The 25,822-nt window shown below is 44.7% G+C and overlaps 1 protein-coding gene across 4 annotated transcripts in view; it reads right to left on the reverse strand.

Annotated features, from left to right (window-relative positions):
- Positions 1-7,472: 7,472 nt before the first annotated feature.
- Positions 7,473-25,822, reverse strand: part of PLD1 (phospholipase D1) — a 200,588-nt gene continuing 182,238 nt past the window's right edge. For 3 of the 4 annotated variants that reach the window (XM_060171956.1, XM_060171955.1, XM_007517917.3), the window contains 3 exons: positions 18,748-18,901; positions 13,615-13,732; positions 7,473-10,777 (listed from right to left, as the gene is read on the reverse strand). In XM_060171956.1, the coding sequence (XP_060027939.1) occupies positions 10,553-10,777; positions 13,615-13,732; positions 18,748-18,901 (497 nt within the window). In that variant the 3' untranslated portion in view covers positions 7,473-10,552. The remainder of the gene's footprint in view (positions 10,778-13,614; positions 13,733-18,747; positions 18,902-25,822) is intronic. The other variant, XR_009544734.1, reaches the window with a different exon arrangement.

The raw sequence follows: 25,822 nt of genomic DNA on the forward strand, positions 1-25,822 counted from the left end.
AATGCCAAAGAGTTGAGCAGTAACTTCATGGATAGGACAGAGATATTGAGAGAGGACAGAGAGACAGAAAGATAGACACCTGCAGATCTGCTTCACCACTTGTGAAGTGAGTCCCCCCCCAACCCCCCTGCAGGTGGGAAGCCAGGGATCCAGCCAGAGATCCTTAAACCAGTCCTTGTGCTTCATGTCATGTGTGCTTAATCTGCTGCGCTACTGCCCAACACCCTAACTTTTTTTTTTACATGAAAATCTTACTAAAATATCCTAAGGCAGCAGAGGGTATTTATTTGGAAACCCTGGTTACTCCCAGAGGGTTAAAGAATAGGAAAGCTATCAGGGGAGGGGATGGGATACAGAGTTCTGGAGGTGGGACTTGTGTGAAGTTGTGCCCCTCTTACCCTATGGTTTTGTCAGTGTTTCCTTTTTATAAATGAAAATTAAGAAGTAAAATAAAAAAGGAGTCATACCCACTTTGTAAATCAATATTAAATCACTAAAAAAATAAAGGTATACCCACACAAAGACAGATATTGGAAGCAACACTGTAAACAAGTGTAATCATGTGTCAATGGGAGCAACTCTTATGATAGTTGAAAGATGTAAAGAATCCACCTGTTCACCTTATATGTCCATCAACACAGAAGCTGATAGATGGAATTTAGTGTAACTACAGAGTGGGATGGAAATGAAGTATTGACACATTCTGCAGTGCTAGCAGACCTCAGAAGCATTCCATTAAGGGAGCCAGTCCTAATAGACCACACAGTCAGTAATTCCATTTATATGAAATAGCCCAGAATGACATATCTGCAGACATAGAAAGTATGTTAGTAGTACCTAGGCCCAGGGTGTGGTGGGGGAGGCTTAAGAGCTAATAGCTAAAGTTATGATTGTTCTTTTAAAGTGATGAAATGACCTAAAATTGCCTGTGGGGATGGCTACATAAAGCTATGAAAATCACTTTGTGGGTAGACTCTCTGCATCATAATATTGGGGCAAATTAGGGTGAATCATGGACATTACTGAATTACCTGAAACTCAGGCTTGACTGTGCTCTATGCACAACGGGCTGGAGTTCTCGGGCTGGAGTTCTCTCTCTCTCTCTCTCCATTTAATCTCTCAGTTCTCTGCTGCAGAAAGCTGAGACCCAATAGCTATCTCTAGTACCTCTCTTGATCTCATGCGTGGAGGTTGAGAGGCCCTTTGGCTCACAGAGAGTTCTCTCTGGGTGTGACCTCAGCTTTCTGTCCTCTGCCTGGCCAGGGTCTGTCATGTGTCCTCAGCATGCTCTCCTGAGGTGTGGAATGCAGCAGGGTAGCACAGTGGGTAGGAACAAACTCTCTCTCTTCGACACCCCACCCTGCCTGTGGCCCCAACACTCTCCTGGCTCTGGGTTCTTGTGATCAAAAGGAGACAGATTTACCAGAGAGAATTCAGGGTACTTAGGGCTGCCACTCACTCTCTGGAAATGCCAAGCTGAAGCTGTAATCCTGAAGTAATCCTGAAGCTATTTCTGGCCCTGAGCACACACTTTATAGTCCCACAGTCCTTAATCGTTTTCTGAGCTCTGTTATTTCCTGAGGTGTTTTTCTTTACCACAAATCCTACCCTCCATAGCAAAATCAGAAGTTGGGCCCATAGTGGATGTTCAGTTCATTGCATTAGTCTTGAAGTCTTCAAAATTTTCAGTCTTTGCTGAAAAATCTCTGGGGAAAGCAGACAAAGCAACAGGATAATTCAGTTCCTGGATTTGGTGCCAGTGTGTTGAGAGGACTTGTTGGTGGTCCCCTGGCTCATCCCCACCTCGGGTTAGACATGGTGGGCTGTCGGTAATATGTAGACTCAAATCCAAGTGTCCTGTTGACCAGGAACAAAGAAAAACTGTCCTAAGAGCTTAGAAGAAAAACAAAATGAACAAAAAACCAATAAATAAATAAACTCCAGCCACGTCACAGGAATGAGTAGGTAAGATGAAAAACAGTGCCCTTCTTCTTCTAGCGTTTGCCCTTCTTCCGTAGCCAGTCAACAGCATCAGGTTGAGCCTGATGTAAAGTTTCGAGACCTCCTTTGAATCTGGAGAGGTGGCAGTCGTTGACTATGTGGGTCATAGTCTGTCTGTAGCCACAGGGGCAGTTCAGGTCATCTCTGGCTCCCCAGCGATGGAACATAGCGGCACACCGGCCGTGGCCTGTTCGATAGCAATTGAGGAGGGCCCAATCATAACGTGCTAGGTCAAAGCTGGGTTGACGCTTGCAGGGGACTGTGATGAGGTGTTTGTTCTTTACCTCAGCTGACTGCCAACTCTGTTTCCAAGAGTCTGGAACAGAGAAGTTCAGTGTAGGCGTAGGAGACCAGATTGGATGACGAGACGTCAAGCGTTGGACAGGGTGGGCGAAGATATCCGCGTATATTGGCAGGTCCGGTCGAGCGTGGACGTGGGAAATGAACTTAGATGATGCCACATCCTGACCAATATCTGGCGGGGCGATGTTGCTAAGAACTGGCAGCCATGGAACCGGGGTGGAACGGATGGTTCCAGAAATGATCCTCATGGAGGAATATAATTTGGAATCAAGTGGACATGGGGGCTACGGAACCAGACTGGGGCACAGTATTCTGCAGTGGAATAGCATAATGCCAGAGATGATGATCGTAGTGTGGAAGCGCTCGCGCCCCATGAGGAGCTGGCCAGTCTTGCAATGATGTGATTCCTCGCGCCCACCTTTGCTGCAGTTTTTATGAGATGGTCGTGAAATGACAGAGTGCGATCGAGAGTAACGCCAAGATAGACTGGCTGGGCTTCATGCCGGATTCTCATATCACCAAGCTGCACATTAAGCTCACGCGAGGCCGAGGCATGGTGTAGGTGGAAAACAGATGATACCGTTTTTGCAGTGCTAGGGATTAGTCGCCATCTTTTACAGTAATCAGATATCAGAGACATGTCTTTTGTGAGTGTTTCCTCGAGGATGTCGAACTTTGATGCCTGAGTTGCACAACAGATGTCATCGGCGTAGATGAACTTCCTTGAAGAAGTTTCTGGGAGGTCATTGATGTAAATATTAAATACCGTAGGAGCCAGAACAGAGCCCTGGGGGAGGCCACTTGAGACAAGTCTCCATCTGCTAGACTTGTCACCCAGATGCACCCAGAATCTTCTGTTTTGGAGAAGAAACGATATAGTGTTGGCCACCCATGGAGGCAGGCATCTTGAGATCTTGACTAGGAGACCAGGGTGCCAGACCGTGTCATAGGCTGCTGTGAGATCAACAAAGACAGCACCCGTCTTTAAATTCTTCTGGAATCCATTTTCAATGTAAGTTGAGAGGGCCAGGCCTTGTTCGCAGGTAGATCTTCCTGGGCGGAAACCAGCTTGGGCGGGTGATAGGAATTTCTCTGTAAGAGGAGAAATACATGACAGAAGTAGCCTCTCAAGGAGTTTGTAACACGGAGAGGAATGAGTAGGTAAGATGAAAAACAGTGCCCTAGTAGTGTGCTTCTGGGGTGAATTTCTTGATCAGAGTAGCTATCCCAAATCAGGTTAGTTTCCATGATTTATTTCCCTGTCCTACAGGATTAGGGGGTGGTGGTGGGGACACTTCTCTAGCTGAGTGACTTTGCTTTTCCCCAAACTCTCAACATTTTCCTCTGTAGCTCACTTCCATGCTAATGGCTGCCTCCATACTGAACAGCGTTTTTTGCTTCAATAAATGCAACAACAACGGGTGGATACACTGACATCATTCTCTCTTTCCCTCTCCCTCTCCCTCTCCCTCTCCCTCTCCCTCTCCCTCTCCCTCTCCCTCTCCCTCTCCCTCTCCCTCTCCCATTCCCACTCCCTCTCTCTCTCCTGATGAAAATTCATGGTGACCTCTCCATTACACAACTCTTAGTCACAAACATCATGTTTTATTAGATGTGCTTCCATGGCTTTCTCTGTGAAAAGCTCAAGGACCACAAAATAGCAGAAAGAACACTTGTCATTTAAGCTTTTCTGTCATTCCATTTCAGAGCTATTTTAGTGGCCATTTGCTGTTTGAAAGAAAGCATCCCTTTTAGAAAATAGCACTTTGCTGTAGCTCTTTCTGACCTACAAAAGTCAGAGGATGTTTCCACCTCCTATTTTCCTTTGACTTTTAAAAATGGGAGATATACCTTAGGAACCTAAACATTATATGGAAGGACACTTTTAATTGTTTGTTTATTTATTTAAATTATTGTTGTTATTGTTTTTGCCACCAGGGTTCTCTCTAGGGCTCAGTCTTGGCAGTATGAATCTACCACTCCCAGCAGCCATCCCCCCCCCCTCTTTTCTTTCTACTTGTATTTGATAGTACAGAAAGAAACTAAGAGGGGAAGGGAAGATAGAAAAATAGAGAAAGAGAGACACCTGCAACATTTCTTCACCACTCATGAATTTTCCTGTTACAGGTGGAGAACATGGGCGTAAACTGGGGTTTATGTGCATGGTAATGTGTGCCACCACCCAACCCCTGAAAAGACACTTTAAAAAAATGAAATCACATGAAGGGGCCAGGTGGTGGTACACCTGGTTGAGTGCACGTGTTAGAATTCACAAGATCCCAGGTTCAAGGCCCCAGTCCCCACCTGCAGAAGGAAAGCTTTGTGAGTGGTGAAACAGTACTGTCTGGTATCTGTCTGTCTCCCCCTCCACTGCCTCTGCCTTTCTCTTGATTTCTGGCTGGCTTTATCCAATAAATAGAGATGATTTTTTTTTTAAAGAAAGAAATCAGATGAAGTCAACAAGAATTACAGTTGGCTAAACTGAACAAACAATGCCAGAACTTAAATTTCCAGGTGCTGAAACTGCTTTTCTATCTTCCTCTTCCTCTTCTTAAGAGACAGATCAGCAGAATGAAAAGGATGACAGGAGGGATGGGAGGAGGGAGGGAGAGGAGAGAGGAGAAGGAGAAAGAAGAGGAGGAGGAGAGACTAGAGAGGACAGACAGATTGATTGATTGAAAAAAGACCATAGCACCTAAGCTTCCTTCAATGTGGTGGATGCCAGGCTTAAACCTGGGTCACACAGATGGCAAAGCAGAGCACTGCCCCACTGAGCTATTTAGCCAACCCCATATATATCATTTGACAATTTTAATAATGCAACTCATTATGTAAAAATCACTATGTAATCACTAAAGCAAAATATAACTTTAAGAAGTCCGGTCCTTTATTGAATTCTTCAAATTTCAGTTTAAAGCCAGTAACAGCTCACACTACCAATGAAGACCCCTGGAGACTGTCTCTAGTAAAAATAATGCAAAATAGCAGTTCCTGCAACTTTCTGATAGATACTGATAAATTCTTTTCCATTAAGTATCTAGATTCAATGACTTCTCAAGTCCTGTGCCTACATAAAACCCATTTTTAAACCTCCAAACCACCAGTAGTAATTGGCCTCAGAGGAACTTCTAAGGAACTAAAAACAGCTCCCTAAGAACACTCCAAATCCTCTCGCATTTGCTCATTTTCTCTGAGAGAGAGAGAGAGAGAGAGAGATGAGAAGACATGAAGGGCCCTCTTTCCTCCACTACTGAGGGCTAAAAGCAAGTGACATTAGAAGGTCTCCAAGTGCCACAGGGGTCAGGGGTATTAAAGAGAAAGATTATCTCTTAAATAATAACAGTGTTTTGTCAGTCACTTGAAAAAAAGAGTGACTTAAGCTGACAATGTATTGCAGTGGTCTAATTTTGTTCTTCCAGAGAGGTTTTCCATAAATGGATTATGTAATGAGGAAGAACTATGTTTGGACGTATCTCAGGAATAAGGGATGAGGGGACACAGAAAGAAACACATCTGCAAAAGGACTTCTCTGCTTTTGGTTCTCTCTCTCTCTCTTTTGCCAGAAGGCTTATTACTGGGGCTCAGTGCCTGTATAACTCTACCATTCCCAACAGCCATTTTTTCCCCTGGTTTTCTCTCTCTCTCTCTCTTTTGTCTTCAGGGTATTGCTGGGGCTTGTTGCCTGCACTTCAAATCCACTGCTCCTGAAGGCCATTTCCCCCCATCTTATTGGATACGGCAGAGAGAAATTGAAAGGGGAGGGGAAGATAGAGCTAGGGAGAGAAAGATAGACACCTGCAGACCTGCCTCACTACTTGTGAAGTGACCCTTTCCCTGCAAGTAGGTGCCAGGGGCTCAAACCAGGATCCTTACATGGGTCCTTTTGCTTTGTATTATGTGTGCTTATCACACTGTGCCACCGCTCCCCCCCCCCATTTTTCTTTTTGACAGGTGAGAGAAGGAGAGACACCCACAGCACTGTTCTTCCACTTTTCCTTTCGCAGGTTGGGACCAGGGGCTTGAACCCAGGTGCTATGTCCACTCTACTGTGTATGCCACCACCCAGCCCCTGAGCCTGAGGTGTTTATCCGGAAGACTGTTGACTCAAGAGTACATGGATTTCCCAAGCTGTCCCATACAAGCTTACCTGCTCATGTTTCTACCTGTAGACAAACATTTCTCCAAACTTCTTAATGAAATAAATATATTGCCTTGTAATAAGGCTCTCAATTATGTGATGAATAGCTTTCTAGTCTCTCTGAGATGCATCACAGTGGAGGGTTAAGACCAGCCCACTGACAGGTAAATGCCCAGGCAGAGCACTGGACCATCTGAGTGTATCCTTCAGGCCCAGGAAGACAGCTTACCTGGGTAGCACACTTGCCTTGTGATGGGCATGGCCAAGTTCAAGTCCATCCCCACTTCACTGAGAGCAGCTTTGGTGCCGTGATGTCTTTCTCTCTGTCTCTCTGGAAAAAGTTGCCAAGGAAGGCCCAGTGATAACAAAAACAAGCAAGCAAACAAAAATCCAAAAGAACAAAACAAAAACAAGAGAGCCAGGTGGTGGTGCACCTAGTTGAATGCACAGGTTATCATGTGGACCCAGGTTCAAAACCCCCTGCCTCTGCTTGCTGGGTAGAAGCTTCAGGAGTGTTGAAGGTCTGCAGGTAATTCTCTTTATCCCTCTCTATCCCCCCTCTCAATTTACCTCAGGCCTATCAAATAAAAAGGGGGGAAAAGGAGCCAAGTGGTGTGCATCTGGTTAACTGCTCACATTACAGTGCACCCGGACCCAGGCTCAAGCCCTTGGTCTCCACCTACAGGGGGGAAAGCTTCATGAGTGGTGAAGCAGGGCTTCAGGTCTCTCTCCCTCTCCCTCTCTCTCCCCTTGCCTCTCAATTTCTCTTTCTTTCTATCCAATAATAAATAAATATAATCTTTTAAAAAGGAAAAAAAAGCCACTGGGAATAGTGGATTTGCCATGCAGACACTGAACCCCAGAAACAACCATGGTGGCAATAAGCAAAACAGGCAAAAAACTATCCTCCAAAGATTCAGTTTGGCCCTGAAAAGTTTAACTGGACCTTGGGCCACTTCCTACTCCTCATGGCTTAAAATCACTGATTTTTTTTTTTCCTTCTTGAAAACAAAAGTTATTCCAGAAACGCTCAGTGAGTCAGGCAGCAGGTTTATTAACTTTTCACAAAATGATAATCAATTTGGAATGTGGAACAGATTCAGAATAGCTTTTCTCCTAAAGGCTTAGAATCATTTGTGTTTCAGTTTGCCTCAGAGACTAAGATCATCTGAACATGTACTGGCAGCAAGAGCAGCAGGGAAGGGGGTGGTGAAGAGGCCACAGTGCATCCTGGGCCCACAGGCAGCTGAGCTTTGCAGTACACTGCACTACAGAAACTGTTAGAGTGGCAGAAGGGGCAATGATTGCACTGGATCTTGCATAAAACCTAGCCGGCTGGGTAAGTCTCTCGTCTCTTGTAGACCCTCCTCTTTGCAGGTGAGCCTCTTGTCTTTGAAAAGATGCAGTAAGAAAAACATGCTGCAGGAGCCAGCAGGAAGACTGCGTGTGTGGGAGCCCAGGGTTCTCTTTTTGTTAGCTCTCTCCTCCAGCTTGCCTCTTCATCCAGGGAACTCCTCTGTGCCAGGCAGTGTTTCAGGCTCTAAGAACACTTGATGAACAGAACACAGGATCAGAACCGTCCTGAGATGCTGGGGCCTACATGCTTTAGGGGGAGACAGTTACACACACACACGGCATGTTATCAGGTTCAAATCACCTGGAGACACCCTATCTGAAATAAATTTACTGCATCGCTTCATTCTGGGGTTCATGATGAAGTGAAAGGAGAGGCTCATGAAGGCCACACAGTGTTACCTGTTCCAATGGCACTACTGATAAAAACTGGGTCCACTCAAGTTGGTCCTGCAGCCAGTCGAAGCCTGAATATCCTCAACTATAAAATGGGTAGAGACTGGATCAAGTCATTTTTTTTTTAAAGGAAGAACCTGTTCAAGTTTTTTTTTGTGTGTGTCATGGCTTTGGTAAGTATCTTTCACAAAATCAAAGGCCAGTTTGCTGACTACTCTGTGGTTACAAAAAAATCTTTAGGGGGTTGGGCAGTAGCACAGCAGGTTAATCGCACATGGCGCAAAGCATAAGGACCGACATAAAGATAATGGTTTAAGCCCCCGGCTTCCCACCTGCAGGGGGATCGCTTCACAGATGGTGAAACAGGTCTTCAAGTGTCTATCTTTCTCTTCCCCTCACTGTCTTCCCCTCCTCTCTCCATTTCTCTCTGTCCTGTCCAACAACAATGACATCAATAACAACAACAATAATAACCACAATAATGATAGAAGGGGGGATAGCCTCCAGGAGCAGTGGATTTGTGGTGCAGGCACTGAGCCCCCGCAATAACCCTGGAGGCAAAAAAAAAAAATCTTTAAAAAAGAACACACTAGAGATCCTTTGCTAATCCACGTACAGACATTTAAAATTCCAAGCCAGATGTCTTTCATAAAACAAAGAGTGTCTCATTTACAACTGCTATAGGCTTACATGGTCTCACCATGGTCAGTCGTCTGAGGAATGACTTAATCATAAACGGAAGCACACTTAGTTCCATTGTTGCCTGCCTGGCTTTTTGGAAGGACAATCCAGGTGAGATTCTGTCCTGGTGACACACAGATATGCTATCTCCTTCCCTACACCATGTCTTCTAGGCAAAGACCAGTTGGGCACCCACATCAGCTCTCCAGGTTGTAAGAAAAGTTGTTTTTAGTAAAACTGGACCTATAGGGGCCTGGGTGGTGGAGCGCCCACTTGAGCACACATAAAACCACGTGCAAGGACCTGGGTTGCAGCCAGCACTCCCCACCTGCAGGGTGGGATGAGGGGAAGCTCATGAGCAGTGAAGCAGACCTGCAGGTGTCTCTCTGTCTCTAGGGATTGGTGGATTTGCAGTGGAGGCACTGAGCCCCTGTGATAATCCTGGTGGCGAAAATACATAAATAAAATAAAATAAAATAAAATAAAATAAAATAAGAGCTACAATGTGCCAACAGGGTATGCTTAACACCCTAAAAAAAGAAAACACATTTCCAGAACAATTCACAGACCATCAGACCAAGTGAAAGAACAAATATTCTCTTCAGAAGCCCCAGTGGAATGTTAATGCCTATTTAATAATGTGAGTGAAGAAGCACATGTTTGGCAATCATTTCTTTCTCACAGAAGATAAAGTAGCTGGGGAAGCTGGGTGTCAAATGACTTAGTAGGAGTTACGGAGCCTTGGATTCTCTTGAAAGACACATGGAATTCTCGGGTTTGATTCTGAAGTGCAGCAGCTCAACCTTCAGGCAGCCCAGCAGCTGAGGATATCAGGGAATTTGACAGAACTGCAGGAACCTTCTTCATGGTTCTTCTTCTTGGTTTTTGTTTGTTTTTAATCTGTTTCAGACCCCCCACTGATGCCCTGGAATGGCAGGCTTGATCTTTCGTGTCTGATCAGCTGCTGTGTGACTGACTAGGCTGCACATGTTTTCAAAGTTGACGAGGTGGGCCCCTCAAAAGGACACACTTTATCAGTGTCTTCTGAGGCCAAGTGAAATCTGGGCTTCAATAACTGTGTCTATTTCCTGTTGCTCTGTGCTGCCAAGATCCATGGTCTCAGTGCCACAAGAGCTGCTGTAGGGTTCAAGGAAATCTGTCCTGTCCTTTCAGTCACCACAGGGGACTAATGTCTATATATTTACTTAGATGGACATGGCTACTCCACACTGTGGACAGGACCCATCCCAGTGAGCTTCAGGATCTCAGAAGCAGCACTACAGCACAGAGCAGTAAACAAAAGCCCAGCCAGTGGCTGTACTGACCATAAGAGGAGCAAGGCGGTCAGTGGTCAGTTGCCTGGGTCAAAGTTGGGAGAGGAAGAAGGTTCAGACAATGTTTGGCAACACATACCACAGTCACATAAGTCAATTCTCACTAGCAAAGAGGATGGACTTTGCTGTGACAAGTCAGAGTGCAGTTCCTTTTTCCCGGGCAGGGGTAAGGAATGATGGAGTCCTATTGAAGGTGCTCAGTGGACTGCATTCTCTCCCAGTGGAACCAGAGTGGCTGTGAGTTGAACACAGGAGTCCAGGACTAGATATGGCTGCCAGGCCTCTGCTAAGTCAGAGTGGTTGTCCCTTTCAGAGTGGAGCCCTGAGCTGCAGAGCAAATAAGCTCTTAAGTCCAAACTTCCATGGGTACCATGGCTTCTTTGGTTCCAACAGAAGGCAGCAGGCTTTCTTCAGCCAAGAAGTAAAAAGGGAATTGCACCAGGAACCCACGGATCTTTCTCAGTTCCTCCTCGGCTCTGACGGGATCTTCCTTTGCTAAGATGGGTTTGCTGATGAAGTCTCTCAGCTGCATTAAGTTGTGAACTTCATCACTGGGAAGGCACCGAAACACCTGGCCAAAACACCAATGGGAAATAGAACGGTGAGTCCAAGAGAAGCATATCCACTTCACAGAAAACATGCATTCCAACTGAGAAAGCCTTAGCTTTATGAAATACATATTTGCTTTATGTTAAGGCACTAATCTGATCAAAAAGTTGTTTCTCTGTTTGTCAGATTTTCTTTCACTTGAAAAAAAAAGCAAGAACTCTTTTTTATCAGGGGGATTAATGGTTTACAGTCAACAATAAAATACAGTAACAAAAAATAAAATAACATTTCTCAGTATCACATTTCTCAGTTTTCCACATAACAATTCAACCCTTTTTAGATCCTCTGACATCATGTTCCACAACCTGAAACCTTCCTCTCACCCCAAGTCCTTTACTTTGGTGCAATACACCAAACCCAGTCCAAGTTCTGCTTTGTATTTTCTTTTTTTAAAAAAAATATTTATTTTCCCTTTTGTTGCCCTTGTTTTATTGTTGTAGTTATTATTGTTGTTATTGATGTCATTGTAGTTGGATAGGACAGAGAGAAATGGAGAGAGAAGGGGAAGACAGAGAGGGGGAGAGAAAGATAGACACCTGCAGACCTGCTTCACTACTTGTGAAGCAACTCCTATGCAGGTGGGGAGCCAGGGGCTCGAACCAGGATCCTTACTCCGGTCCTTGCGCTTTGCACCACGTGCGCTTAACCCGCTGTGCTACCACCCAACTTCCCTGCTTTGTGTTTTCTTACTTCTCAACTTCTTCTTCTTTTTTAAATGTATCACTATTGATTTAATAATGATTGACAAGATTGTGGGGTAAGAGGAGTACAATTCATAAAATTTCCACCACCAGACTGCCATATCCCATCCTCTCCATTGGAAGCTTTCCAATTCTTCTGGGAGTATGGACCAAAGATTTCTACAGGACACAAAAGGTCCGAGATCTGGCTTCTATAATTGATTCTCCACTGAACATGGGCACTGACAGGTCAATCCATATCCCCAACCTATCTTTACCTTTCTCTAGTTGGGTATGACTCTGGATAGGTGGGTTTCCACAACACATTAGAGAGGTCATCTGCCCAGGGAAAGCAGGCTGGCATCATGGTAGTATTTTTCAACTTCTATGGGATGAAATTATCCTATATTCATCCTTCTCTCTCTGACTTACCTCACTTAACATGATTCCTTCAAGCTCCATCCAAGATGGGGTGAAGAAAGTGAAATCACCATTTTTAATAGCTGAGTAGTATTCCAATGTGTATATATATCATAACTTTCTCAGTCACTCATCTGTTGTTGGACACCTAGGTTGCTTCCAGGTTTGGGCTATTACAAATTGTGCTACTATGAACATAGGTATACACACATATTTTGGGATAAAGCAAGATCTTTATACCTATACAAGTCACAATCTTTCAAGATTAAACCAAGCTTGTGGTAATTAACTTCATCCTTATTACTTCGCATTAAGTATAATTTTCAGATGAGTACCTCTGAATTTTACTAAAGGTTCTGTTCTGAGAGGAAAGCTGTATATTTTCTCTGTTTTGAAATGTGTATCTGTAAATATATTTGTATCAGATGTGCACTTATTTTTTGAATTGAAAACAATTTTCAAAACTTATATCAATTCACTTCTGAATACTCCCAAGATGTATTTTTTAAGAGTTAGCATATTAGCATATGCTAATACAGCCAGCATCTCATTTCACAGTTAAAAACAACAACAACAAAAACCTGTATACCCCTGCTCCCAGCCCTGCATAACATTGTCCCCGAAATGTTATGCCCAATTCAGGATCCAAATAAGGCTGTTTATAGCATTTTAGAAATCACAAATAGTGAGGCCAGGCGGTGGTGCACCTAAGACAGCCCATGTTACCATGCACAAGGGCCAGCGTACAAGCCTCTTTTCCCACCTGTGAAGAGGAAGTTTCATAAGTGGTGGAGCAGTGCTTTATGTCTGTCTGTCTCTCTGTCTCTCTCTCTCTCTCTCTGGGTCTTCAGTGCTAAGACTTTGTGCACAGCTGGCAGGACTCATCAGGAAAACTGAAGTCTCCATAATCGACGAGGCCTCTGGAGCCATAAAGAAGAACATAAACCCACCCCATTTCTGACAGGCAGTCAAGAGATCTTGGGGGAAATGTTTTCTATTGGAAAGTCATCTGATTCATGAAGTTGCCTGTGCCACAGCTTCACAGTGCCTGATTCATGCACGTCCTTTATCAAAACCCGTGGACAGAACTTACCAGAAGATGCATTTGGCCTCCTGGTGAATGGAACTGCTTTTAAAACCCATTTCCAACACCCGAACCATCATGTTTGATAAGTTTCACCATAAAGACAAGTAGCCTTCATTATATGCCACAAGCTAGAGATATTTAGCATCCTCGTCCTTTGTCCTCCGAGGTAGCCCATGAGGACATCTCCTGGTGTCCAGGAGGAAGCAGAGCTCAGGCAGCACAGAATCACAGCAGCAGCAGCAGCAGCAACAGCAGCAGCAGGGGAGCTGGGCTGAGGCTACGTCTGACAGGTCTTTCAGTACCATTTGCCTCTTTTCTATCACTAGACAGATACAAAAGGGGATAACCACCTACTAGTGAGGGGGTTCCTGAAGCAGAGGAGAGACAAGAAATATTGCTAGAGCCTCTTCTAAAACATAACCTGTGAAGCTTTCTTAACTTTTTTTTTTCATGTCCACAAGAAGGTACTTAACCACAATGTAGAACGGTGTTTTTTTTTTATTTTTTTTTTTTACTAATTAAGCATATTCTATTTGAACACCTTGCATAAATAATGAATGTACTCTGGTGATGAGATTTAATTCTTTTAAAGGGGAGACATGCAACCCTTACCTTATCATAAATTGTAGCATTTCGAGCTGCTGTTGAAACCCACACCTCCTTGAAGAATTTGTCACTCACTGGGTCCTGGATGTCCTCACTTGGCTCAGAAAGATAGCCAAGGACAAGCCTGAAATATACATGAACTCCAAATGAGCAGCTGAGATAAAGCAGTTTGCAATTTGCTTTGTTCCTAAACTCAATTCAGCTTAGGCATTCAAACAGAGAAGGGTTTTGTTGTTGTTGTTTGTTTGTTTGTTTAATCAAAAGAAGTCACTAACACTAACTGGCAAAATCAAAACAGAAAACCCCTATATTGTAATGATGTTTAAAAATAGCATCTGTTGAACAGATATAATGACATCAATTTTGTTCTAAGAGTGTTCTTATCATTTAGCCTAATACAGGGAAAATCTTGGAGGATAGGGCTAGTGTTTAAAATTGAGCTGGCAACAGGTATCAGACGAAGGAGTATCAACATTTATAAAGTAACGTTGAACTGATTTGAAAAGAGATATTGGCAGCAACATAATAATGGGGAATATTAAACATCCTACTTTCATCAGTAAGCATAACAACCAGAGAGAAAATCAGCAAGGCAGTAACAGCATTGAGTAGAATGAAAATAGCCGGGCTCACTTGATTTACAGGACACACACGGTCCTCATTCCCTCCCAAAAGGCTGAAGAAACATTCTTTTCAAATATACACAAAACATTTCCCCAGATAGATCATATGTTGGGACAATAAGACAAGTGCCAATAAATTTAAAAAAGAGTGAAATCAAGCATCTTTTCAGGTCAAAATGGAGTAGAACTAGAAACTGACCATAAAGAGAGCTGAGGGGGCTGGGCGGTAGCACAGTGGGTTAAGCGCACATGGCTCTAAGCGCAGGGACTGGCGTAAAGATCCCAGTTCCAGCCCCCAACTCTCCACCCGCAGGGGGGGGGTCCCTTCACAAGTGATGAAGCAGGTCTGCAGGTGTCTATCATTCTCTCCCCCTCTGTTTTCCCCTCCTCTCTCAATTTCTCTTTGTCCTATCCAGCAATAACAACAACAGTAACAACAACAACAATAAACAAGGGCAAAAAAAGGGAAAAAATAGCCTCCAGGAGCAGTGAATTCAGAGTGCAGGCACTGAGCCCCAGCAATAACCCTGAAGACAAAATAAATAAATAAATAAATAAATAAATAAATAAAAAAGAGAGCTGAGGGGCCAGCAGTGGTGCACCCTATTAAGCACACATAGTACAGAGTGCTAGGACCAGCACAAGGATCTGGGTTTGAACCCCGCTCTCCAGTGGCTGGGGGAAAGCTTCATGAGTAGTAAAGCAAGTCACCAGGTGTCTTTCTGTCTCTTCCCTCTCTATCTCACCCTCCCCTCTCAATTTCTCTCTGTCTTATCCAATAAAATGGAAAAAAAACGACCTCCAGGAGCACTGGATTCGTAGTGCTAGCACTGACCCCCGGGGATAACCCTGGAGGTGAGAGAGAGAGAGAGAGAGAGCAAGAAAAAGTCAAACACATAGTGTAGCAGGTTAAACGCAGGTGGCGCAAAGCGCAAGGACCGGCATAAAGATCCCGGTTTGAGTCCCCAGCTCCCCATCTGCAGGGGAGTCAATTCACAAGTGGTAAAGTAGGTCTGCAGGTGTCTGTCTTTCTCTTCCCTTCTCTGTCTTCCCCTCCTCTCTCCATTTCTCTCTGTCCTATCCAACAATGATGACAACAAAATTAACTACAACAATAAAACAACAAGGGCAACAAAAAGGAATAAGTAAATAAATATTTAAAAAAAAACAGAAAAAGTCAAACACATAGAGACTAAACAACACCGTATTGGGGCTGGGTGGCCATGCACCTGGTTGAGCACATATGTTACCATGTGCAAGAACTCGGATTCAAATCCCCAGTTCCCACATGCAGGGACACGCTTCATAATCAATGGAGCAGGGCTGTAGATGTCTTTCTGTCACACTCTATTTCTCCCCCCCACTCTCTCTCTCTCCATATATATATATATACATATATATATATATATATATGAACTGAAGAGGAATTTAAAAATTGCTGTAAATTAATAGGAAAGGAAATGCTATAGGAGTTGACAGAGCACTGCAAAGACTATACCAAGAACGGAGTTTCTAGAAAGTCAGGCTCACATCAGAAAGGAAGAAAATATCATACATAACAGACGAGAAAAAGAAGAACAAATAAAATCCAAAGTCAGCAGGAGGGAATTAATAAAATTTAGAGTGGAATTATAGTAATGTCAGCATCATCTGAGGTGTTGGGAGATTTTCTTTTTCTTCACTATTTAGGAAAAACTGACAAACGTAGGTATCAGGTGATTTCAGAAAGTCAGGGTGAACTCACTGGTTAAAACAGCAGGACTGTCAAAGAAAGGCAAATAAAGACAACCTAATGGTGTTATTCTTTTGCAGACTGAAGTTTGAGAGAGGAGAAATCTGATTTTATACTGACCCAGGTGAAATGCTTACTCATCACAGGACAGTAGAAAGACTATAGGAAATGGCTTCTGTTCTTTCTACCTCTCATATCCATCACCATAAGTGATCTGGGGCTTTACTTGTATGGAAAATATCTTCTGTTGAGTGATGGTTAGTCTGTGAAGTTTGGACAATTTTCTAGAACTTAATGAACTGTTTAACATGGAACTGTAAAATGCAGTGTTTTAATGGTGATGGCTGATTCTATTTAGGATTGACTTTACAACAAATCGTCTCTCTATTTTCATTAAAGAACAGCCTGGAGACATTACCAGTAGTGTGATGGGTTTGCTTAGGGAACTCTTAAGGCATTACATTAAAAAAAAATAATAATAAAGAGAGAAAGAATGAGAAAGAAAGAAGGAAAGAGAGAGAGAAAAAGAAAAATACCCCAGATAGAAAATGGATTGAAGCTGCATTTTTTTTCAGAGAGCAAATGGTTATAAACCAGACCACAATATTTTATCTTTGAGAACATAATTCTAATTAAAAAAAAAAAAGATCTAAAATCAACAAAAGGTTCTAGTGGTGCTTTTTAACATATATGATGTGTGCTTGCCACTGGGGTATAGTGGAAAAATTTACAAACATAGATTTCTTTAAAAGAGTTTAAAACTACCAGGCAAAATGAAGGCATCTAGGGGCACAGAGGGCACAGAGTCAGCACTGACCAAAGTGCTCATGATGACTGAAGGGGCATTATACCCCAAACGTAGCAACCTTAAGGTTATACTGAAGAACAAAACTCATGGGGACAAATTGAAGTCTGTCACTGGTTATCAAAAGATCGGCTCACATAAGCCAACCAATTTTATATCAATCTATAAATCCATTGTAATCTTGACTTAAAAAAATTAAAGGAAAATGGTATCACTTGAACACATGATTCTAAAATTCATGTGGAAGAATCCTAAGAGTAACCAAGATGACTCTGGGAAGGAATACTAGTTTGGGATAAGGTATGATGAGAAACAGCATTTGGGGACTGGGAGGTAGTGCACCTGGTTGGATACACATGCTACCATGCACGAAGGACCCTGGTTCAAGCCGCCGGTCCCCATCTGCAGTGGGGAAGTTTCCAGAGTGGTGATGCAGGTGTCTCTCTATCTCTCTTTCACTGTCTCCTCTTCCTTTTTCAAGTTCTATCAAAGCAAAAAAGATAAATAAAGTATTTTTTTAAAAAAAGAAACAGTGTTTCAGTGCAGAGCAGGGACAGCAAAGCCAGCTCACCAGGAAGGGCCATGTGCCCAGGTGCCAGGGAAGCCCCAGTGGTGTGGTGTCTCTCCCTCTTTCTCTCTCTCTGGTATGTGCACTAAACCTTTTCGCCACTGCCCAGCCACTGTCTCTCTGAATGAAGAAACCAGGCAGGATTGTGATGTCATGTGCACATCAGGCCCGGTTTCCACTTATAAACATGTGCCAGTGATCACACTGACTTCACACTGACATGCGAGCACTGTCTGCCAGCAGACAGCTCTAAAATCAGCGCCTGGAGCTGCTGCAAGGACCTGGGGGTGCAAGTGACAGAGGAATCCCCCAGATAGGAATCACAGTCTCTGTGGGAGAGGGGCCGGGAGGCCTGAAAAGGGGAGGTCAGTGGCAATGAGAAGCAGGTGTGGAGGTTTCCAGGGTCTAGGAAAAGCACTCTAATGGCTAAGACAGACCATAAGGACTAGAACAGGCCTGTGAGGTTGGAGGTCTAGAAAGTTCCAGTCCCTGTGAATGGTGAGCCTCTCACTGAAGGACTGTGTCTAAAGACTCATCCAGGGGGCACAGCAGGTGTACTGACTTGGCTCTCTCTGCAGGTGTACGGACTTCTGCAAACCCTTCCTGACCATCAGCAGCCTCCATGTCTCTGCCACATCAAGGCTGAGCATGGAAGCTCCAATATTTCAAGTGAACAGCAGCAGTGACTGGCAGCTTCCTTTAATAGTTATTATTTTTATTATTATTATTATAGCAAGCCACTGGAATTATTTCATTTTTTCCTCTTAGAGATAGAGAAGGCAGAGCTGGAGAGGGAGAGACACCAAGATCACAGTACAGAGGCTTCCTTCAATGTGGTGGAGTCTGGGCTCGAACCTGTGTCACACACATGGCAAAACTGTGTGCTGTCCAGCTGAGCTATTTTCCCAGCCCCATTTCATATTTTTGAAGTGAACTTACTATAAAAAATAGACATGGGGGGGTGGTAGCATACCTGGTTGAACACACACATTTCCATGCACAAGGACCTGGGTTCAAGCCCCTAGACCTAATCTGTAAGGGGGGAAGCTAAAGGAGTGGTAAAGCAGGTCTGAAGGTCTCTCTCTCTCTGTGTTCCATTCTCTATCTCCCCCTCCCCATCTCAATTTCTTTCTGTCCTATGAAATGAAATGAAATGAAATGAAATGAAATGAAATGAAATGAAGTGAAGTAAAATGAAGTACACAGAAAGTGCTAGTTCTCAGGCTTCATGTAAAGGTTCTGAAATGGACAGTGTGTGCAGACGGCCCACACTGGAAGGGTTCGGTGTGTGTGTGTGGGGGGGGAGGCTGGGAGTGCAGTTTCAGATCTCCTGTGCACAGGGAGCCAGTGTATCCCAGGGCTCCTGTGCACAGGGGGGCAGTGTGTCCTAGGTGTGGGCAGGGGTGTGCACCTGAAGCACTGTAGCCGCAGGCCCTGGGCGAAGCGGCCAGCCTGGTAGTCCTCGCTGTCCATCCGGGAGGGAACGGTCTCAGTGTCCTGCACGATGATGGCCATCTCGCTGTCCCGCCTCCCCAGCAGGCTTCGGTCGTTGATGTTGGCAGAGCCTGGAGCAGGAAGAGGGACAGCCCTGCTCACCAGAGCCCTGTCCACCCCCTGCTCCACTTCCCTGTACCTGCTTGTGTGGTCCAGACAGTGCTCTCTGCTAGGCCTGAGGACCTGGGTTCGGGCCACAGGTCCACATGGGAGCACCATGGAAAGGGGAAACTTCACAGGCAGCAGGGGAGGTGCTGTGGTGTCTCTCCTCTCTCTCAGGGGTGGGGGACTTTTCCTTATGCCAAGGCCATTTGGGTATTTCAATACATTGTCCAAGAGCTATACAATATTAAAAGCTTAAAAATCACCAGGATCATGAATGGTTTACCCACTTGAGCACACGTATTACCATGCTTAGGACCCAGATTAAAGCCCCCGGGCCCTGTTTGCAGGAGGGAAGCTTCACGAGCTGTGTTTCAGGTATCTCTGTTTCTCTCCCTCTCTTTATGCCCTACCCTTCTAATTTCTATCTTTATCCAATAAACAAACAAATAAAATATTTAAAAATATCAGCACTTAATGTTGCTATGAAAGAAAGCTTCTAAACTGATTGGATTTTGAGTCTTGCCTGCAGTGATATTGGCAGGGGCAGAATAACTGATTTCAGGGGCCATATCAGCCCCCATGCTCAACATTCTCTACCCCTGATCTAGAAGAAGGAAAACAAATGACCACCAAGGGTAGACGATTCATGAGGTATCAAGCCCCAGCAAAGTTCTTGTGGGGAGGGGGTATGCTGTGCTTTAAGGAGGCTGGGTTCTCCCTCAGCCAGAAGTGGAGCCTAGACCAACCCCAGTAATGACTGGCTTAACAATGGGCTGTTGACACGGTTCCCTGCAGTGGGACATAAAAGGAAGGTCTGCTTGAGACTTCTGGTAAATGAGCATGGGAAACAGTTCCAGTCACATGTTACCATGTGCTAGAACCCGGGTTCAAGCCCCCAGTCCCCATCTACCAGGGTGAAGCTTCATAAGTGGTGGAGTAGTGCTGCAAGTCTCTCCTCCCTCCCTCTCTTTACTTTTCTATCTTTGTTTCTATCAGAGAGAAAAAGAAGGAGGAGGAGGAGGAAGTGGAGGAGGAGGAGGAGAAGAAGAAGAAGAGGAAGAGGAGGAGGAGAAAGGAAGGAAGGAAGGAAGGAAGGAAGGAAGGACGGAAGGAAGGAAGGAAGAGAGAAATGGCTCCAGGAATGCTGGGAGTCATTGTGTAGGCACCAACTTTCAGCATTGACGCTGGTGGCAAAACAAACAATACAAACCCCAAGGACAACACAAAGAAAACACCTCCAGTCTTTGTATGCTTGACCTGAAGGGCCAGATGAGGGTCTGCTTCCAGGAGCTGTGTGGCCTTTTTGTCAGCAGGGCAGACAGAAGAAAGATGCCAGGCCTTCAGGTCACTGAACTAACCAACCCTAGAACCTTCAACTCTGCTTTTCACATCGGCCTTAATGGTCCACATCTAGCTGAGTTTTCCATCTTTTGAGTCAAAGGATTCAGTCTCTCTCTCTCTCTCTCTCTCTCTCTCTCTCTCTCTCTCACACACACACACACACACACACACACACGGCACATTTACAAGTTTTGCACAGACACTGCTTGTTTTCAGACTCAAGAGCCAGTCTCTGTGGACTTTAACTCATGGCCATATGCTTTGTAAAGTTTTTGTTAAATTAATGACTCAATAATAATTTACAAGTTTATGAGACAACAGATTAATTAGATGCCACTCCTTCCACCCCAAGGATAATCACCATAGTTCTCCCAAGGTCTCTGAGTTGGCTACTGTTTTTTTTTCCAGAAGTCCACGTGTTTCCACTCTTTATATTCTACATATGAGTAAAACCATGTGTGGGGTGGGGAGCAGGTGGTGGCACACCTTACAGTGCACAAGAGCCCAGATTCAAGCCCCTGGCTCTCACATGCAGAGGGTGACTTCATGAGTGGTGACGCAGGTCTGCAGGTGTTTCTCTGTCCCCTTCCCTCTTTATCTCCTGCTCCCTCTCAATTTATCTCTGTCTCAAATAAATAAATAAAAGATTTTTAAAAGGAAGAAAAAAGCTTGAATGAAACCATCTGGTAGTTGTCTTTCACCTCCTTACTTACTCCTGAGGTGAGCATACTCACTTCAGGTTCCATCCACTTTGCCCTAAAGGTCACAATTCCATCTTTTTTTTTTTCCAGTCCTGGAGATTTAATAACCATGTGCAGGGACTAAGTGGTGACTCACAGTAGAACACATACACTAGCATGAAGAAAGACTCAGGTTCAAGGCCCTGGCCCCCACCTGCAGGAGAAGCTTCATAAATAGTTGAGCAGTGCTACAGGTTTCTCCCCTTCTCTTTGTTTCTATTTCCTTCTCTCCCTCTCTGTCTCTTTCTGCTTCTCACTCTCAAGCAATTTTTTAAATTTCTTTATTGGGGAATTAATGTTTTACATTCTACAGTAAATACAATAGTTTGTACATGCATAGCAGTTCCCAGTTTTCCATATAACAATACAACCTCCACTAGGTCCTCTGTCATCCTTTTTGGACCTGTATTCTCCCCTCCGCCCACCTCAGAGTCTTTTACTTTGATGCAGTACGCCAATGCCAATTCCAATTCAGGTTCTACTTGTGTTTTCTCTTCTGATCTTGTTTTTCAACTTCTGCCTGAGAGTGAGATCATCCCATATTCATCCTTCTGTTTCTGACTTATTTTACCTAACATGAATTTTTCAAGGTCCATCCAAGATCGGCTGAAAATGGTGAAGTCACCATTTTTTATAACTGAGTAGTATTCCATTGTGTATATATCCACCACAACTTGCTCAGCCACTCATCTGTTGTTGGACACCTGGGTTGCTTCCAGGTTTTGGCTATTACAAATTGTGCTGCTAAGAACATATATGTACACAGATCTTTTTGGATGGGTGTGTTGGGTTCCTTAGGATATATCCCCAGGAGAAGAATTGGCAATGCCATCTTTTTAAATTGCCAACCAGTACTCCATTGAGTATAGGTCGCATGACATCTTTATCCAGTCATGTAATTGGCCTCAGAGGTTTGCAGGTGGGAAGCCCTGAGTCCCTCGAGAGTCAGGAGTCCACCCTCAGTCCTTGACAACCACTTGTGGCTCTGGACTTTCTGCCCTGCTTCTGTGACATGCTCTGGGCTCTCTACCAGCTCCCTCTGTTCCAGCTTTAAAGCCACATGAACTGAAGAGCTGCATGAAGGGTACAGGTCTTCATGCCAGTTTAGCCCTGCTCCCTGTGCTCTTCATCGTGTGCTCAGAACCCCTTCATGTCCTCAGTAAGAGTCCCTGCGATTCATGCTCCTGAAGCCTGAGGGCCTCCTCCCCCCAAACCACAGGAGGGATTGGGATGTTTCCTTTTCTCTCCTGTTCTTCCTACTGAGGCTTTTGCATTCCTCCATCTGCAGCTGTGTGTGGAAGGGTAGGTGCAAATGGAAGCATTGGCTTCTCTGCAGGGGACAGTCATGGAGAAAGAGACAGTGCCTCTGCCTGGAGCACTCCTGAGCCTGAGTACGAAGGTGCAGAGGGTGGGCACTGTGGCTGTCATTCTGCCCCGTGGTCCACGCAGAGTCTGTGACAGCTGTGGACGTGAGTGGAGTTCCAGTGACCCTGAGTGACTGAGAAGGGACAGGACACTTCCTAGGCAGCATGGGAGCACTTCTGGAGCACTGTCAGGTGGAGTCTGCTTAGCTTGTAACACTGCTCTTTCATGCGCACACTTTGGTTCTGACAATGTGGTACCCTCTGCAGTCATCCCCCTGAGCTTGACAGATGGCTCGTGTAAATGCAGGCAAAATCATTTAATCCTTCTCTGCTTTCATCTGAGAGCTTTACAAATCGAGGCCAAGATGTAGACCTTGCAGGGTTGTCCTAACAATTCAGTAAGAGCCCGTGAACACACTTCCTGCTCTAGAGACTGCTCTGCAAATGTGGATCCTCTCTGGTGTTGTTACAAGGTGCTGTGAGTGTGTTAGCTCTACGGTGTCAGGACCAGAGAAGGGACCATATACCAGCATGGAGCATTTGTGTCGTGGAAGCTTCCTCTCCCAGATAATCTCCCACCAGCTGTGTGCAGTGGAGGAGGTCAGGAACACATTTCTAGCATGTTGCCATGGGGCTGCAGTACCCGAAGTGGCCAGCAGGGGATACTCTGGGGCTGGAGGTTGTGGGGCTAGGTAGACACAGTTTCAGGAGAATGAAAATCTGGGAGGTGAGTCACCCCCAGAGCCCTCTGTCTCTTTCTCACTATAGTGGACTCCACTTTGCCAAGAGAAGGGACTCACTCCTGCTGCCATTATGAGATGGGACTTGGGTCTTGCACTCCCAGTGCCAACCTGGAGTTGGTCAGAACACTGACTCTCAAACACAGTGGATGGATGAGCTGGGTACCACTGAATAGAAATATAAAGTGATGGCTGAGAAAACGCTAAATGGATTTCATACATGGAATACTGACCATGAGTTACTGATTCTTGTTCAACGCTCCCATATTCTAGAAATCAAATCTAGAACAGCACAAAATCTTATCCCATTTCTGTATCTTATCTGAGGAGTAAGAGAGAACAAGAGACCCAGACAGAAATACAGTCAACTGTTAAGTGCCTATTAATAAGGAGGACAGTAAAGAATTTGACCTGTAATTTTATTTGTTTGTTTGTTATTTTTAAATTGTCACCAGGGTTATCGCAGCACTACAAATCCACCACTTCTAAAGGTCACCTTTTTCTTTTTTTCTATTTTATTTGATAGAACAGAGAAAAGTTGAGAAGGGAGGGGGGAGGCAGAGAGGGAGAAAGGGAAAGGGACACTTGCAGCACCATTCCACTGCTCATGAAGCTTCCCCCCTGCCGGTGGTGAGCAGGGGCTTGAACTGGGTCCTTGTGCATGTTGATGTGTGCTCTGTAACAGGGGCACCATCCCCCATTCCCTAGCCTGCCCTTTAAATACTGGGATTCATTCCCTCTGCTTGGGGACCCACGTACACACTTGCCGATGACTGCCAGCCCTTCTGATCCAGCTGAGCAGAAGCCACTGCCTGCTTCTAGGGTGGGGGTGAGGGTCGGGGGGACTGCTTTCCTCTAGCCAGGAGCTCTCTGAGCAGAGGTCCTGCTTCCTGTATAGTCTGAACCACCCAGTGTGCTCTGTCCTGGATTGTTGAGCAATAAAACCATTGGGGACTGTGCCAGGTGGTGGTGTGCCTGGTAGTGTGCTCGGCTACCAGGTGTGCTCATCCAGGTTCAAACCCCCTACTCCCCCGCCTGTAGGAGGGAAGCTTCACAAATGTGGAGCAGTATTGCATGTCTCTCTCTGTTTCTGTCTCCCTCCATATCTCTTTCTATTTCTCCCCTATGAAAGTATATGAACAACAATAAAAAATAAACTATTATTTACTTACTCAACAGGAGAGGGTTTGACTCTCTAGAGACAGCCTCACTTTGTTTGGAAAAACTAAGGAAAGTTACTTTGACTAAGTGCCCAAATCAAGATGGGTGGGGAAACTGGATCTGGACACAAATCTCATGACCAAGTACAGTCACTATCCAGGAAGAAAGAACATGAAAGCTATGTTCTGGGGTGGGGAGATAACTCAGTCTGCATTGCAAGGACCTGAGTTCAAGCCCCCAGCACCACGAAGGAGTATCCTGCACAAGGTGAAGCTTCACGTATGGTGGATCAATGCTATAATGTCTCCTCTTTCACCCTCGGTTTCTTTCTGTCCTTGAAATGAGGCGGGGAAGAGTCCACGGGGAGAGGTAGAATCAATTGCTTGGGCAAGAAGCCCAGTTGGATATTGTAATCTTAAAAATAATTCCAATTATGCACAGAAAAGACCTTCAATGTGAGAAAACAGAGATCTCCTCTTGAGGAAAATAAATGAAGAGTTGTGTTTTCTTTATGCCGGTTACCCAACAACTCTGGCATAATCTTGCTATTTGAAAAGTCTAATAAAATTTACCCGAACTTCTCTTAAGCGTATTTCAAAATACTTTCTTAACACCTATAAACTGTTCTCCACCTGACTTCTGAAACTCCCCTCTGAGAATCTTAAGCATGTTCTCTGTGTTAAGAACTCTAGTGGGAATGGGTCAGGTGGTGGACACACATCACCTGCAGCAAGGAAGCTTCATAAGCGGGGAAGCAGGACCACAGGTGTCTCCTCTTGCTCTCCATCTCTATCCCCACCCCATCTCAGTTTGTTGCTGTCTCTATCCAAAATAAAGTGTGTTTTATTTATTTTCCCTTTTGTTGTCCTTGTTTTTTTATTGTTGTTGTAGTTATTATTGTTGTTGTTATTGATGTCTTTGTTAGAGAGAACAGAGAGAAATGGAGAGAGGAGGGGAAGACAGAGATTGGTAGAGAAATCTGATAGGCACCTGCAGACCTGCTTTTCCGCCTGTGAAGCAACCCCCTGCAGGTGGGAAGCCGGAACTCAAACCGGGATCCTTACACCGGTCCTTGCACAATAAAGTATGTCTTTAGAACTCTGAAGGGCTGATGGGTCAGAGCAGCAGCAAACCTGTTTAATTTCAGAGCTTCCACTGAAGAAAGTACAGAACAAAGGCACTCCAGGATTGTTCCACAAGAAAGTGTTTGGGGGAGAAGAAAAAGATACGCAGCCTCTAAAGATCTAGTAAGATTTCTTCAGACTTCTAAGGTCACATCTCTAGTTTCAAGGGCGTGGGTACAACTTCGAGGCAAATTTGAGCAATTACTGGTCTCAGTAAGATGTTGCATTTGTGGGTTCAGAGACCTTTCTAGAAAATAAGTAAATTGAGGGGCAAGGTGATGGCACACCTGGTTAAGCACACACATTCCAGTGTGCAAAGACCAGGGTTCAAGCCCCTGGTTCCCACCCGCAGGGGGAAAGCTTCACAAGTGGTGAAGCAGGGCTGCAGGCGTCTCTCTATCTTTCCCTCTCTATCTC

The sequence above is a fragment of the Erinaceus europaeus genome, chromosome 14, assembly GCF_950295315.1.
Source record: "Erinaceus europaeus chromosome 14, mEriEur2.1, whole genome shotgun sequence".
In the NCBI taxonomy this organism is placed as follows: Eukaryota; Metazoa; Chordata; class Mammalia; order Eulipotyphla; family Erinaceidae; genus Erinaceus; species Erinaceus europaeus.